The sequence below is a fragment of the Rhinopithecus roxellana genome, chromosome 1, assembly GCF_007565055.1.
Source record: "Rhinopithecus roxellana isolate Shanxi Qingling chromosome 1, ASM756505v1, whole genome shotgun sequence".
In the NCBI taxonomy this organism is placed as follows: Eukaryota; Metazoa; Chordata; class Mammalia; order Primates; family Cercopithecidae; genus Rhinopithecus; species Rhinopithecus roxellana.
In genome coordinates, this window is record NC_044549.1 from 180,013,410 (window position 1) to 180,027,361 (window position 13,952).

General features: G+C 40.0%; 1 protein-coding gene across 2 annotated transcripts in view; it reads right to left on the reverse strand.

Moving 5' to 3' along the window:
- CPNE4 (copine 4) overlaps positions 1–13,952 on the reverse strand; it is a 736,278-nt gene that overhangs the window by 351,072 nt on the left and 371,254 nt on the right. For both annotated transcript variants that reach the window (XM_010380265.2, XM_010380256.2), the window contains one exon: positions 6,144–6,233. In XM_010380265.2, coding sequence (XP_010378567.1) covers positions 6,144–6,233 — 90 coding nt within the window. The remainder of the gene's footprint in view (positions 1–6,143; positions 6,234–13,952) is intronic.

Here is a 13,952-nt window from a genome sequence, read left to right on the forward strand (position 1 = left end):
GGGGAAAGTATCCATATTACTTGTGTGGTTTGGAAATTAGAGAAAGATATAGAAAATAGCCCTAGAATGCGTGTGATTAAATGGCCTCAGGGTGCTTATATGGTGTTTGTCAAGACTGTTCTGGCATGACAGTTTTCCACAGTGCTAGGCATAATTGGGTTATGAGTAAATACTTGCTGACAGTGCCCTCTCACCCTTCTCTTCTCTAAGAACATCCTCTGGAAGAATCTATTCCGAACATCAGCATTGCCTCCTAAAGAATATGTTCTGGGTATTAACAATATGTTGATCAAATCAAAGAAAGTGGTTAATGCCATAGTTCCTAGAATCTAAGAGGTACATATTTTCTTGTAAATCATACATTATTAAGTAACATTGTGTTATAGTTTTATTGAAAGACTTTCCTTTAGTGTCTCAGACTTTATGAAATGTTACATAAAGACAAATCTTACTTCTGTTAAATATTAGAATAATGGTAAACAAATCATTCTGGTTGAAAAGGTCAAGAAATATGCTTATCAGGATGATTTATTTTCTAATAAATATAACACAATAAAATAGAGGCAGTGCAATCTGATCAAAACAACATTGAATTTGACATTTAACAGCTTGGGTTTTTGAGTCTGTTTCCTCATCTGTAAAATGAAGAAAATGGAACCTACCTCACAATGTGGTTAGAAGTAAATGAAATTAGGATTTTGATAAGGGCTTTATAAACTCTAATATGCTGTAGAAATAATGTATATTGAGTCTTCCTATCCTAGAATATGGCATGTCTAGGATGCCATAGAAAGTAGTAGTGTAATGCCTTTTATACAGTTCAAAGACATTTTAGCATGTTGTGGTGTTATCTCTTGGGTTATGATAACCGGTAAAAACATTATCTGAATATTTAAGGTATTTAATTGTATTGAATATCATAGGTATTTAGGGCTCAGTAGACATGACTGAGAAAGCACTGAGTGTCTGATACCCTCAGAGTTACATGAAAAAATGAATCCCAGCCAGATGCATTGGCTCCCACATGTAATCCCAGCACTTTAGGAGGCTGAGGGAGAGGGTTGCTTGAGCCCAGGAGTTTGAGACCAGCCTGGGCAACATAGCAAGACTCTGTCTCTACAAAAAAATTAATCTCTGCCAGAATTGATGGGGAAACACTATAGAATTTTCTACTATGTTCATGAATAAGACAAGGAGGCCCTCTACCTCCACTGCCATCTATCACATTGAGGGTATTAGAAGAAAAAAAAGGGGTAAGGATAAAAACTATCTCTATTTTCAAGTAGTATGATTATATATTTGGGAAAAAACAGGCTGGGCACGGTGGTTCATGCCTGTAATCCCAGCACTTTGGGAGGCCAAGGTGGGCAGATCACTTACGGTCAGGTGTTTGAGACCAACCTGGCCAACATGGTGAAACCCCATCTCTACTAAAAATATAAAAATTAGCTGGGCGTGGTGGCACACGCCTGTAATCATAGCTACTCAGGAGGCCATGGCAGGGAAATCACTTGAAGCTGGGAGGCAGAGGTTGTAGCAAGCCTAGATCATGCCACTGCACTCCAGCCTGGGTGACAGAGCAAGACTCCGTCTCAAAAAGAAAGGAAAGGAAAGGAAAGGGAAGGGAAGGGAAGGGGAGGGGAGGGGAGGGGAGGGGAGGGGAGGGGAGGGGAGGGGAGGGGAGGGGAGGGGAGGGGAGGGAAGGGAAAGGAAAGGAAAGGAAAGGAAAGGAAAGGAAAGGAAAGGAAAGGAAAAAAGCAAAATTAATGGGAAAATTACTATAAACAATAAGAGAACAAATTTAAGTTCTCTTAAACAAATAAACTAGTTTAAGAAAAAATTCAATGACCTTCATATATGCAAACAATAGTCAGAGGTTCTAAGAGGTACATAGAAAATAAGAGAAAAAACATTAAGCACTCCTGCAAAACACAAAAGGAGACTTGAATAAATGAAAACACATGCCATATTCTAGGATAGGAAAACTCAATATTATAAAGAGAAAATTCTGCCTAATTCACAAGTTAAATGCAATCTCAATAAAATATTATCAAGTTTTGGGTTTTCTTCTGGTATTAGATAAGTTGTTTATAAAGCTCAATGGAAAAAACTGGTAAAATATCCAGAAAAACCCTTAAGAAGGCAAGAAATACAGAATTGGATATGGTTAACTCTACCAGGTATTAAAATATGCTATAAAACGTAGTATACAAAAATATGCTACAAAATGAAGGTAAAAGGTAGAAGAGACAGTAATGGAAGTTAATCTTTTCTGAATATGCCCTGTTCTGCAGTTTTGACTTTGGAACCATGTAAACATTTAATACAATTATAAGGCAAAATTAAATTTGAAAAAAAATGTCTAAAAATTGAAAACAAAGTGAAACAAATGAACCTGACTGTTCTATGTGCTATAGGTCTAACTATGGAGAGGGATGATTTCAAGAGACATTAAAATATGGCTCTGCATCCATAGAAATATATATATATATAATGAAGAAAAGGAATTATAAAATTTCAAAATTAATTTAGTTCAAAAATTCATTCCAGAAAGCAAGGATGTTATTAAGCATTACTAAGTTTATATCAAAAGAATTCAAGAGCCAACTTGAAGAAGTTTTTATTGGCCAAATATGGGACAACTTAAGATTTCAAAGGAATTATAATAACTGAAATAGATGGAAACACTGAAATACAGCAAAAATCCATAAATTCTTAATAATACCGGGGCATTCTTACCAGAAAACAGACCCTGAAATCTGACCAAGTTCCAAATATGCATTTATAGGAAACACAGAACGTGAGAAATGCTATGGGACAAACCAGCCTGGTTTCTTCACTAAGTAAATTACAAGGGGGAAAAAAAGGGGAGTGAGAACGAACTGATTAAAGGAGGCTTCAGAGACATCTCAGTCAAATGCAGTGCTTAGGCCTTGTTTAAATCTTCACTTAAAAACAAACAAATAGAAACAATTGTTTAATAAATGAGAGACTGGCAAAAATAAACAATGACAGAATATTTGGTGGCATTACGGAAGTATAGTTAGTATTCTTAAGAGTAATGTTTTGGGCCGGGCGCGGTGGCTCAAGCCTGTAATCCCAGCTCTTTGGGAGGCCGAGATGGGCGGATCACGAGGTCAGGAGATCGGGGCCATCCTGGCTAACACGGTGAAACCCCATCTCTACTAAAAAATACAAAAAACTAGCCGGGCGAGGTGGCGGGCGCCTGTAGTCCCAGCTACTCGGGAGGCTGAGGCAGGAGAATGGCATGAACCCGGGAGGCGGAGCTTGCAGTGAGCTGAGATCTGGCCACTGCACTCCAGCCTGGGCGACAGAGCGAGACTCCGTCTCAAAAAAAAAAAAAGAAAAAAAAAAAAGAGTAATGTTTTGTAGTTTTATTAATGGAAAGATTTATTATCTGTTAGCAATACATACTGAAGTATTTTCTGATGAGATGATATGATGTTTGAGATAGGAACACAGTGTGACTTTCATTGACCCTAGGCACTTTTGCCTTTATGGGCCCCTCTTGACACAACAGATTTTCATGGACCCTAAAAAGTTGGTTGCTTTCTGATGCAAGAAAAAAATTTTTGAATATTTTAGTTAATCTTACATGTTGATTCTCTTCTTCTGATTTTAAAAGAAATTAAAACATTTTCATAGGTTCTTGAGGATTTTTAACAAGGCTCCCAGGTGACTCTAATGTATAATATGTTTGATGTACTATACCAGTGGTTCTTATCTGGAAGTGATTTTACCCTCTAGAGAACATTTGGCAATGTCTGAATACACTTTTGATTGTCAGACTGACACAGGAAGCAAGGTGTGTGAGTGTGTATGTGACAGAGGGTGGAATACTACTGGCATCTACTAGCTAAGGTTGCTGTTAAGGATCCTACAGGCACAGGACAGCTCCCCGCAGCAAAATCCAAACATCAATAGTGCACGTGTGGAAAAACCCTGATCCTTCTTTCCCCACTCCCTTCCTTTCTCCTTCCTTTCTTCTTTTTTTCCTTCTTTTCCTCTATTCTTCCTTCTCACATTCTTTCTTCCTCTCTTTCCTCTATCATCTATCTATCTTCTATCAATCAGTCATCTATTTCCTTAGCTCCCACTTATTTCTCTACAGGCAGCAGAGCACTCACAAAGTGACAAAGTGTTCCTTTTCTGCATTTTAAAAATTCAATTACAGATGACCCTCTCCTTTTATCCATTTAATGACTCCTCATAAAAAGCTGATATATGGCTAAAAGAGGTATTATTTTATTTCTGGCCAAAGAGGGTCATTTACCTCTCTGGGAATAGGAGGGTGCTACTCAAAGTGTAAGTGATAACTGCCATCCTATGCCTGAAGTCACAGCTCTTGACCATTCTGCATAGGAGCTTCCACATGAAGCACCAAATAACCAGGAATCCTGATTTTGAATTGAAGGTTTCCAGTGGGGTTGAGGCTTGAGTATCTCGGTTCTTACAGAGATATCAGGTGCAACTCTGAGTTGCTCCTCAAGAACATGGAAGTGAATATGTCTGCTAAGAGTTCAACTGCAAAGCTCATACAGAATGGTTTTAAGCAAAGAATATAAAGCCACCTTAAAGAACTTGGAATTAACCAATCAGATGGGATTCTAACCTGACGGAGCACATCGATGAATCAAAAAATTGTATCTGTCAGAAGGTTTGTAGGGCAAAAGTAATGAGGAAAATGTAAAGCTACTAAGGCAAACATCTTCAGTGCCCAGCTAACACTTTCCAGGGGATTAGTTCCCCTGAAAAGTCAACATGAATGTTTACTCTGCCTGATGGACAGTGGAGGTGGGCACTCCTGGTTTTCAGCGAATGAAGCCATTAACTGTCTCAGTTACCCATTTCTGATTTCAGGCAATCACAGCAACATTCTGATGATTGTCTTCTCCATGGTTTGCCCACAAGAAAATGCCCTTGAGAAGCTGATATGGCTGCCGGGTCTGGTTGATGGTTGTGTTTTTCACTGAACATTAATCAATTGGCCTTTTAGTTTATAGGCACAAGTCTCCAGTAAATTTGCTTAGTTATCCTTAATTGGTTGAATCAACTCTGGGCCATTGACAACAAGGAACTTCTAGACTTTCACGGTAGAAGAAAGGCCAGAGCATGGACTATAAAAAACATCTCCTGAAATCTGCTTCTGGCATTCAGCCTAGGGTCTTCCTTTGGTGATTCCGAATGCATATTTTCTTCCAACTTTTACATTCCCAAGGTGCTCAAAAAGCCTTTGTGATAGATTGAAAAAGTGGCCACAATACTTTGGAGTTTCTCCCACCAAGAGATGTAGTCTATCTCCTCACCCTTTAAGTCTGTATTGATCATGTGACTTGCTTTGACCTAGACTGTGCAGAAAGTGACCTGTGTGAGTTCTGAGCCTAGGCCCTAAAGAGGTCTTATGGGGTTCTGTTCTTGCATTCTTAGAACCCTAAGTTCACTGTGTGTGTTAGTCCAAGCTGGCCTGGGGATGATGAGGCCCTAAAGAGGTCTTATAGGGTTCTGTTCTTGCATTCTTAGAACCCTAAGTTCACTGTGTGTGTTAGTCCAAGCTGGCCTGGGGATGATGAGAGCCATATGGCCCCACTCCTCCTCTCATTCCAGACGACAGCCAGCCAACCCCCAGAAGCAGAACCACCCTCCTCTTGGGTAGCTGATCACAAATGTCTGAGAAAGTCCAGGCAAGACCAACAGAAGAGCCACCTAGATTAGTTCAGCCCAACTTGCCAGTACCCAGAATCATAATCTAAATAAATGCTTCTTGTTCTAAGCTACTAAATTTTGCATTATTCTGTTATGTAACAGTAGATAATTGATATGACACCATTTTCATTTTAATAACTCTCATTTATACCCTGAATTTATTGTCATGGTTTTGTCTTTCAGAAGACGTGGGTTTTGCCTCTTGATATAACACAATTGGAATTTATTTTGGGCTTTCACATGAGCTTCAATGGCCCTAGCAGAAGAAATAGCCCTTGTTTCTTCCATTAAGATGCTAAAAGATGAGAGGGTTGGCTACATTGTAAAGAAAATTTGGGGTTTGCCAATACTATTTTGAAAAGAGGAGGATTAAATACATTTTTTTAAAAAATCACATTTCTTGGACACAGATTTCTGACCTTCAGCCGGCGGTCTGGGTCTCCGCTGCATAGAGAATTTACGGATACTTTGAATGATTTCCAGGCTGGGCTTAAGTTATTCATCACAACCTGGGAAAAGAAAGAGAGGAGTGGTGAGTGGGGGAGAAATGCTTGACATTTTTGCATTTCCACATTAAAACTACTTGAGAAACCATTGTGATGCATATGAAAAGAGCAATAGCCTGGAAGAGGTGCCTTAATAAAAACTTGATGTAGTAAATCTTTTAAGGGTACCCACTAAGCAGGTCATTATGAGCAGACCTCCTGTGGTCACTGTCCTGGCTGTTGTTTCATGAATAATGCCAATAATATTTCCCAGCATGTGGATGCTGAGAATGATCCCTTCTATATCAAAAGGGGTTGAAATTAAGGATAGGGCTGTCTCTGCCCATTGATAAAGAATTCTCAGTTCTGTAGGACTGTCAGTCTTGTGGTATAAATTCTCTTCTCTTAGGGTCAGCAAAGGTAAAGACTTTTAGCGGGGTGAAGGATATAGCAAGACAATTCTGCTGCTAAATAATTGGATGGTCTGGTAATCTGTGACCTTGAGTCACATCAGATTGCAAGTCAGAAGAGAAGTTTCTAGAAGAAAAATCCCAGGACCATACTTAAACTAGCTTATCACCAACTCAATTAGAATATCCTGGAAAGGCACGACAAGGCAGATCTTAAGATTATAAACTATGTCTATAACATAGGAAAACCCTTTTAAAACCACTTTACTAATCACAAACTTGGCTAATCCTGGCCTAAGAATCTATATGAGTCAAATCGTATCTTGCCATCACTATGGTTCAGATAATTCAATTTGGTTCAGAATGTACGAGTAACTGCTCTGTGCCTAGCATTGTACTGTGTACTCGAGGGCAGGGGTTCCCAAAGTGTGGTTCCTGCATCATCTGGAAACTTCTTAAAAACAGAAATTTCTAGTCCTCACCCAGAACTACTGACAGACACTCTAGAGGTGGGTCTTCTAGGTGATTCTGAGGTATAAAGTTTCAGAACCACTGCTCTAGGTGATATACAAATAAAGTTAAATGGAATTCTGTCATATTGATTTTTCTACCTAGGAAGTCTTTAGTTAGTGGAAGTCTTAGATTTTTTTTTTTTTTTTTTTTTTTTTGAGATGGAGTTTTGCTCTTGTTGCCCAGGCTGTAGTGCAATGGTACTATCTCGGCTCACTGCAACTTCTGCCTCCTGGGTTCAAGTGATTTTCCTGCCTCAGCCTCCCAAGTAGCTGGGATTACAGGCATGCCCCACCACACCCAGCTAATTTTGTATTTTAGTAGAGACGGGGTTTCTCCATGTTGGTCAGGCTGGTCTTGAACTCCCGACCTCAGGTGATCCGCCCACCTCGGCCTCCCAAAGTGCTGGGATTACAGGCGTGAGCCACAGCACCTGGCCTAGAATTTTCTTTTTTAATTAATTATCTATCCAAATAACATAATTATTTTATACATGATTCCCTCTTCTACCAGATTCCTTAATATAACTATAGACTCATTGTTAAATTTCTTCTAATGCATTGAAGTGGAGAAATAATGCTTCTGTGTGACTTTGTCATGTGTCCTAGTACCCTTAAGATGATTAAAGCGATAGCAAGAAGAATTAGGTAAAAAATTATTTGGGTTAATATAAATTTCCCAACTTTATATGGATTTATAATTTATTAATATTGTCTGTGAGGTGTTAAAGTCTCCCACTGTTATTGTGTGGGGGCCTAAGTCTCTTTGAAGGTCTGTAAAAACTTGCTATATTAATCTAGGTGCATACATATTTAGAACAGTTAGCTCTTCTTGCTGAATTACACTTTTTACCATTATGTAATGGCTTCCTTTGCCTTTTTTGATCTTTGTTGGTTTAAAGTCTGTTTTGTTGGAAACTAGGATTGCAACCCCTGCTTTTTTTGTTTTGTTTTGTTTTCCATTTGCTTGGTAAATTTTCCTCCATCCCTTTATTTTGAGCCTATATGTGTCAGGAGACCTTGCGTGTGAGATGGATCTCTTGAAGATTGCATACCAAAACCCATTAATTTAAACTGACAACAACTCAACACTGATTGCATAAAGAAACAGACTAACAAACAAAGAAAAAATTAATAAAAACTCTACACTTTAACTTTGTCCCCCAGCTTTTTAACTTTTTGTTTACATATTATTTTAAAGACTATGTCTTGAAAAGTTGTTGTAGTTAATTTTTTAAAATTTTCTTTCATAGAAAGAAAATAAATAGAAAAATAAAAGTATTTCATTATACTTTCTTTCTAAGGGATTGTTATATCTTCTTTTCCCCACAGAAATGCATTTTATTTTTTAATTTTTTTATTTCTATAGGTTTTTGAGGGTAGGTGGTATTTGGTTACATGAGTAAGTCCTTCAGTGGTGATTTGTGAGATTTTGGTGCACTCATCAACTGAGCAGTATATGCTGCACTCAGTTTGCAGTCTTTTATCACTCAACCCCCTCCCATCCTTTTCCCTGGGTCCGCAAAGTCCATGGATCATTCTTATTCCTTTGTATCTTAGCTTAGCTACCACTTATAAGTGAGAACATAAAATGTTTGGTTTTCCATTCCTGAGTTACTTTGCTTAGAATAATAATCTCCAATTCCATCCAGGTTGCTATGAATGCCATTATTTCATTCCTTTTTATGGCTAAGTAGTATTCCATGGTATACAAATACCATAATTTCTTTATCCACTCATTGATTGATAGACATTTGGGCTGGTTCCATATTTTTGTAATTGCAAATTGTGCTGCTATAAACATGTGACCAGTTTATCTTTCACCCTATCTACTCAAAATGTTGGTAGTTTACACACCACAATTACAGCATTATAATATTCTGTGTTTTTCTGTGTATTTGCTATTACCAGTGAGTTGATGATTTCTTTTTTTTTTTTTTTTTTTTGAGACGGAGTCTCGCTCTGCCGCCCAGGCTGGAGTGCAGTGGCCCGATCTCAGCTCACTGCAAACTCTGCCTCCCGGGTTTACGCCATTCTCCTGCCTCAGCCTCCCGAGTAGCTGGGACTACAGGCGACCGCCACCTCGCCCGGCTAGTTTTTTGTATTTTTTTAGTAGAGACGGTGTTTCACTGTGTTAGCCAGGATGGTCTCGATCTTCTGACCTCGTGATCCGCCCGCCTCGGCCTCCCAAAGTGCTGGGATTACAGGCTTGAACCACCGCGCCCGGCCTGATGATTTCTTATTGCTCATTAATGTAGTGTTGTTTCAGATTGAAGAACTCCCTTTACAGTTCTGGTGTTAATGAAATCCCTCAAATTTTGTTTTTCTAGGGAAGTCTTTATTTCTTCTTCATAACTGAAGAATATTTTTGCTGAATATGCTATTCTAGGATACAAGTTTTTTCCTTCAGCACTTTAAATATGTTACACCACTCTCCCCTGGTCTTTAAGGTTTCTACTGAGAATTCTGCTGTCAGATGTATTACAGCTGTATTGTACGTAATTTGTTTTTCTTTTCTCATATTCCTTTTAGGATATTTTCTTTAGAGCTTTGGGGGTTTGATTATTAACTGTCTTGAAGTCATCTTATTTTGGTTATATCTATTTGGTGTTCTATAACCTTGTGCTTGAATGTTGATATCTTTCTCTAAGGTTGGTAAGTTCTCTCTTATCCCTTTGAATAAACTTTCTACCCTTATCTCTTTTTCTCCTTATTCTTTATGGCCAATAACTCTTAGATTTTCCCTTTTGAGGCTATTTTCTTGATCGTGTAGGCATGCTTCATTTTAAAAAATTCTTTTTTCTCTTATCTCTTCTGATTGTGTATTTTCAAATAGCCTATCTTCAAGCTCACTAATTCTTTCTTCTGCTTGATCAATTCTGCTGTTAAGAGACTCTGATGCCTTATATAGTATGTCACTTGCATTTTTCAACTCCAGAATTTCTGCTTGATTTCTTACAATTATTTCAATGTCTTCGTTAAATTTATTGGATAGGCTTCTGAATTCCTTCTCTGTGTTATCTTAAATTTCATCAAGTTTCCTCAAAATAGCTATTTTGAATTCTCTATCTGAAAGGTCATATAACTCTTTTGTTTCAGGATTGGTCTCTGGTGCCTTATTTAGTTTGTTTTTTGAGGGCATGTTTTTGTGGATGATCTTGATGCTTGTAGATGTTCACTAGTATATCTGGATATTGAAGATTTATATATTTATTGTAGTCTTTCAGTCTGGGTTTGTTCGTACTCATCCTTCTTGGGAAGGCTTTTCAGGTATTCAAAGGGATTTGGGTGTCATGGTCTCTTTTTGTCACTTTGACTGTATCTGCATTAGGGGATCCCAGCATCCCAAGCTCAGTGATGCTGGGCTTTTTCAGACTTGTAGAGGTACAGTGGTGGTCTTGGATAAGATCTGGAAGAATTCCCTGGATTGCCAGGTGGAAACCCTTCTCCTCTTCCTTTACTTCCTCCCAAACAAATGGAGTCTCTCTGTAATGAGCTGCCTGGAGTTGAAGGTGAGGTGACATGAGCACCCCTGTGGCTGCCACCACTGGACTGCACTGGGTCAGATATGAAGCCAGCATAGTACTGACTCTCACCCAAGGCCTGGGGTAACCACTGCTGGGCTACCACCTATGTTCACACAAGGCTCTAGTACTCTACAATCAGATGGCAAAGTCAGCCAGGCTGTGTCCTTTCCCTCAGGATAGTGAGTTGCTCCCAGTCCCAGGCAAGTCCAGAAATGTCATATGGGAGCCAGGGCTTGGAGTTGGAAACCTTAGGACTCCACCTCGTGCTCTATTCTACTGTGTTTGAGCTAATACCCAAGCCATAAGACAAAATTTTTCCCACTCTTCCCTCCCCTTTCCACAAGCAGAGGAGCTTCTTCCTTGGCCACCACCAAGCTAGGACCACAGCAAGTACTGCCTGCCTACCACCAACATTCACTCAAGGCCCAAGTATTCATTAGTCAGCTTGTGGTGAATGCTGCCAGTCCTAGGACTCTCTCTTCAGGGAAGTGGACTCTCTTACCCAAAGCAGGTCCAGAAATGCTATCCAAGAGCCAAAGCCTTTCATCGGGGACCCCCAAGAGCCCAATTGCTGCTCTACCTCACTGTGGCTGAGCCGGTACCTAAGTTGCAAAACGAAGTCCCCTTTCCTTGTCACTTCCTTTGCTCAAGCAGAAAGAATCTCCCCCAATAGCCACCATAGCTGGGAATGTACTGCATCACATCTGAAGCCACCATGTCTCTGTGTTTCATCCAAGGCCCCATGGCGAGTACAGCCCAGCTACAATTGCTGATTATTCAGGACCCAAGAGATTTTTAGTCAGAAGGTAATGAATCCTGCTTCCCTTCAAGGCAGTAAGCTTCCTTCTGGCCTGGGGTTTGTCTAGAAATGTCAGCTGGGAGCTAGGGCCTGGAATGGGGATCTCAGGACTGTGCCTGGTGCCCTATTCTATTGTGGCTGAGGTGGTATCCAAGTTGCGAGACAAAGTTCTATTTACACTTTCCTCTCCTCTCCTCGAGTGGGAGGAAGGAATGTCTCCTGGAGCTGTGTGCTGCACTGCCTAGGGTGTGGGGCACACATTCCTTGGTGATGCATGCACCTGAGGGGTGGTGCAGGTATTCCCTTGGTGACTTTGGCTGGTGTCTCACTAGGTTGCATGCCCCCTAAGCCCACTGGCTATGAGTCCAGCAGAGCACCAGTACTTGCCCAGAAATTGCAGTATTTGTGGCTTAGACTCCCTTTCAAGTTTATTTAGGACCCCAGAGCCCTTCAGCCTGCAGTGGCAAGGCTTGCCAAAACTCAGGTTTCCACTCCTGGGATGAGTGATTCCCTCTGGCTAGGACTGGTTTAAATTCTTCCTCCATGGGCACAGGGTGAGTTATGCCCAGTATTGCTTTCTGCTGTGACGGAGCAGCACTAAGTTCCAGTGCAAGCTCCCATAATCACTGCACTCTTCCCCAAGCACACAGTTGCTCTATCTGCACCACGCAGCCACTGCCAAGGGGATGAAGGAGGAGTGGTATCAGCAATTCAAGACTGTCTTTCCTACCCTCTTCAGTGTCTCTTTCAATGATATGATGTTAAAACCAAGTACTGTGGTCATTCACCTGATGTTTGGTTCTTATGAAGGTGCTTTGTGTGTATGTGTGGAGAGTTGTTTAATTTGGTCTTCCTATGGGAAGGATGATTAGAGGATGATTAGTGGAGGCTTCTATTTGGCCATCTTGCTCCACTTCCCTCAAAAGAAGTTTGTTTCACCTAAGGAAACTTAATGGGTGAAAGACCTCTTTTGGTGGTGGTGATGAGATGCCACTCAGGGCAACTGTGCTAGCTGTACCTCAATTTATTCTTCAGGGATTAAGTTCCAAAGAATTACATTGTTCTATAGCATTCAATAGACATACTGTTTATATTTAACAGCATTGATATGTTTATTCTTTTATTAAACACATTTTATTAGATATCAACTTTGTATCAGATGATATCCACAACTAGCCCATCCAAGACTATTTAATTTTTGTCTGCCATAGCAATGTCATGAAACATTCCCCTAACAACACCTGCAACTCTGTCTCTTCAGGAAACTGGATTTCCAAAGTGATGTTGTGGGGACATAGCAACCACACCATCACCTTATGAAAGTCATGGAGGTTTCTTCTTTTTTTACCCTGCAACTGCTATGCAAGCATAAGTGGGTCTTCTCTCAGCTCCAAGGCATTCAGCATAAGTATATCACTCCCTTCTTATCAATGTACTTCACTCCTACAAAATCCCTCTTGAACTGGCTTACAAGTAAAATAAAATGAAAAATGGAGATCGTGGTTAGTTGTTGAATGTGTGTGTGGTAGTGGGTAGTAGCGGGTAGGGCAATAAGAGATAAAGTTGGGGTCACTTGGAGAAAGAAGAGGAAGAGTGAGAAGGAGATACAGCTAGACTAAGTGACTTCTAGGAAAGGTCAGGTGTTCATGTGGTAGGACTGACATCAGTCCAATGTATGTACTTTCCCTGGAGAGGAAGATTGACTTCCCAAATTACCATGAAGCTCAGAGTCAACCTCAATTGAAACCTCAGGTGCTAGGTGTTAGATCTGGGTAAGTGACTTAACCTCCTTAAAGTTCAGTTTCTTCAACTGTAAAATGGGGGTCATGATCATCATCATCATCATCTGTAAGGAATTTTTATGAGAAATAAAATTATGCATGTAAATAACAGTCTAATTCTTGGCACCTAGACATCCAAACAACCTCATTAAATGTTAGCTAGTATTTATACTTTTATTATGAATAAGTTGCTAATTGTCTGTTTTGAAAGTTAACAATAGAAATTGGGGTTAGTTCTTTTGACAACTAAATTAAGGATTAAAAGTGAAAAAAAAGCTGAAAATGGCAGAATCTTCTTGAGGACATTGAAGATTTCAGGTCTGAGTGTGTATCTACAGACATTAAGAAATAAAAGGAGGCCAGGTGCGGTGGCTCATGCCTGTAATCCCAGCACTTTGGGAGGCTGAGGAGGGTGGATCACGAGGTCAGGAGTTCAAGACCAGCCTGGCCAAGATGCTGAAACCTTGTCTCTACTAAAAATACAAAAATTAGCTGGGCATGGTCAGTAGCTAATTTACCAGTAGCTGGCAGGTACCTGTAATCCCAGCTACTCAGGAGGCTGAGGCGGAGAATTGTTTGAAGCCGGGAGGCAGAGGTTGCAGTGAGCTGAGATTGCGCCACTGCGTTCCAGCCTGGGTGACACAGTGAGACTCCATCTCAAAAAAAAAAAAAAAAAGAAAAAAAAAGAAAAGGAGTTTCTCAAAACAGGTCAATTTA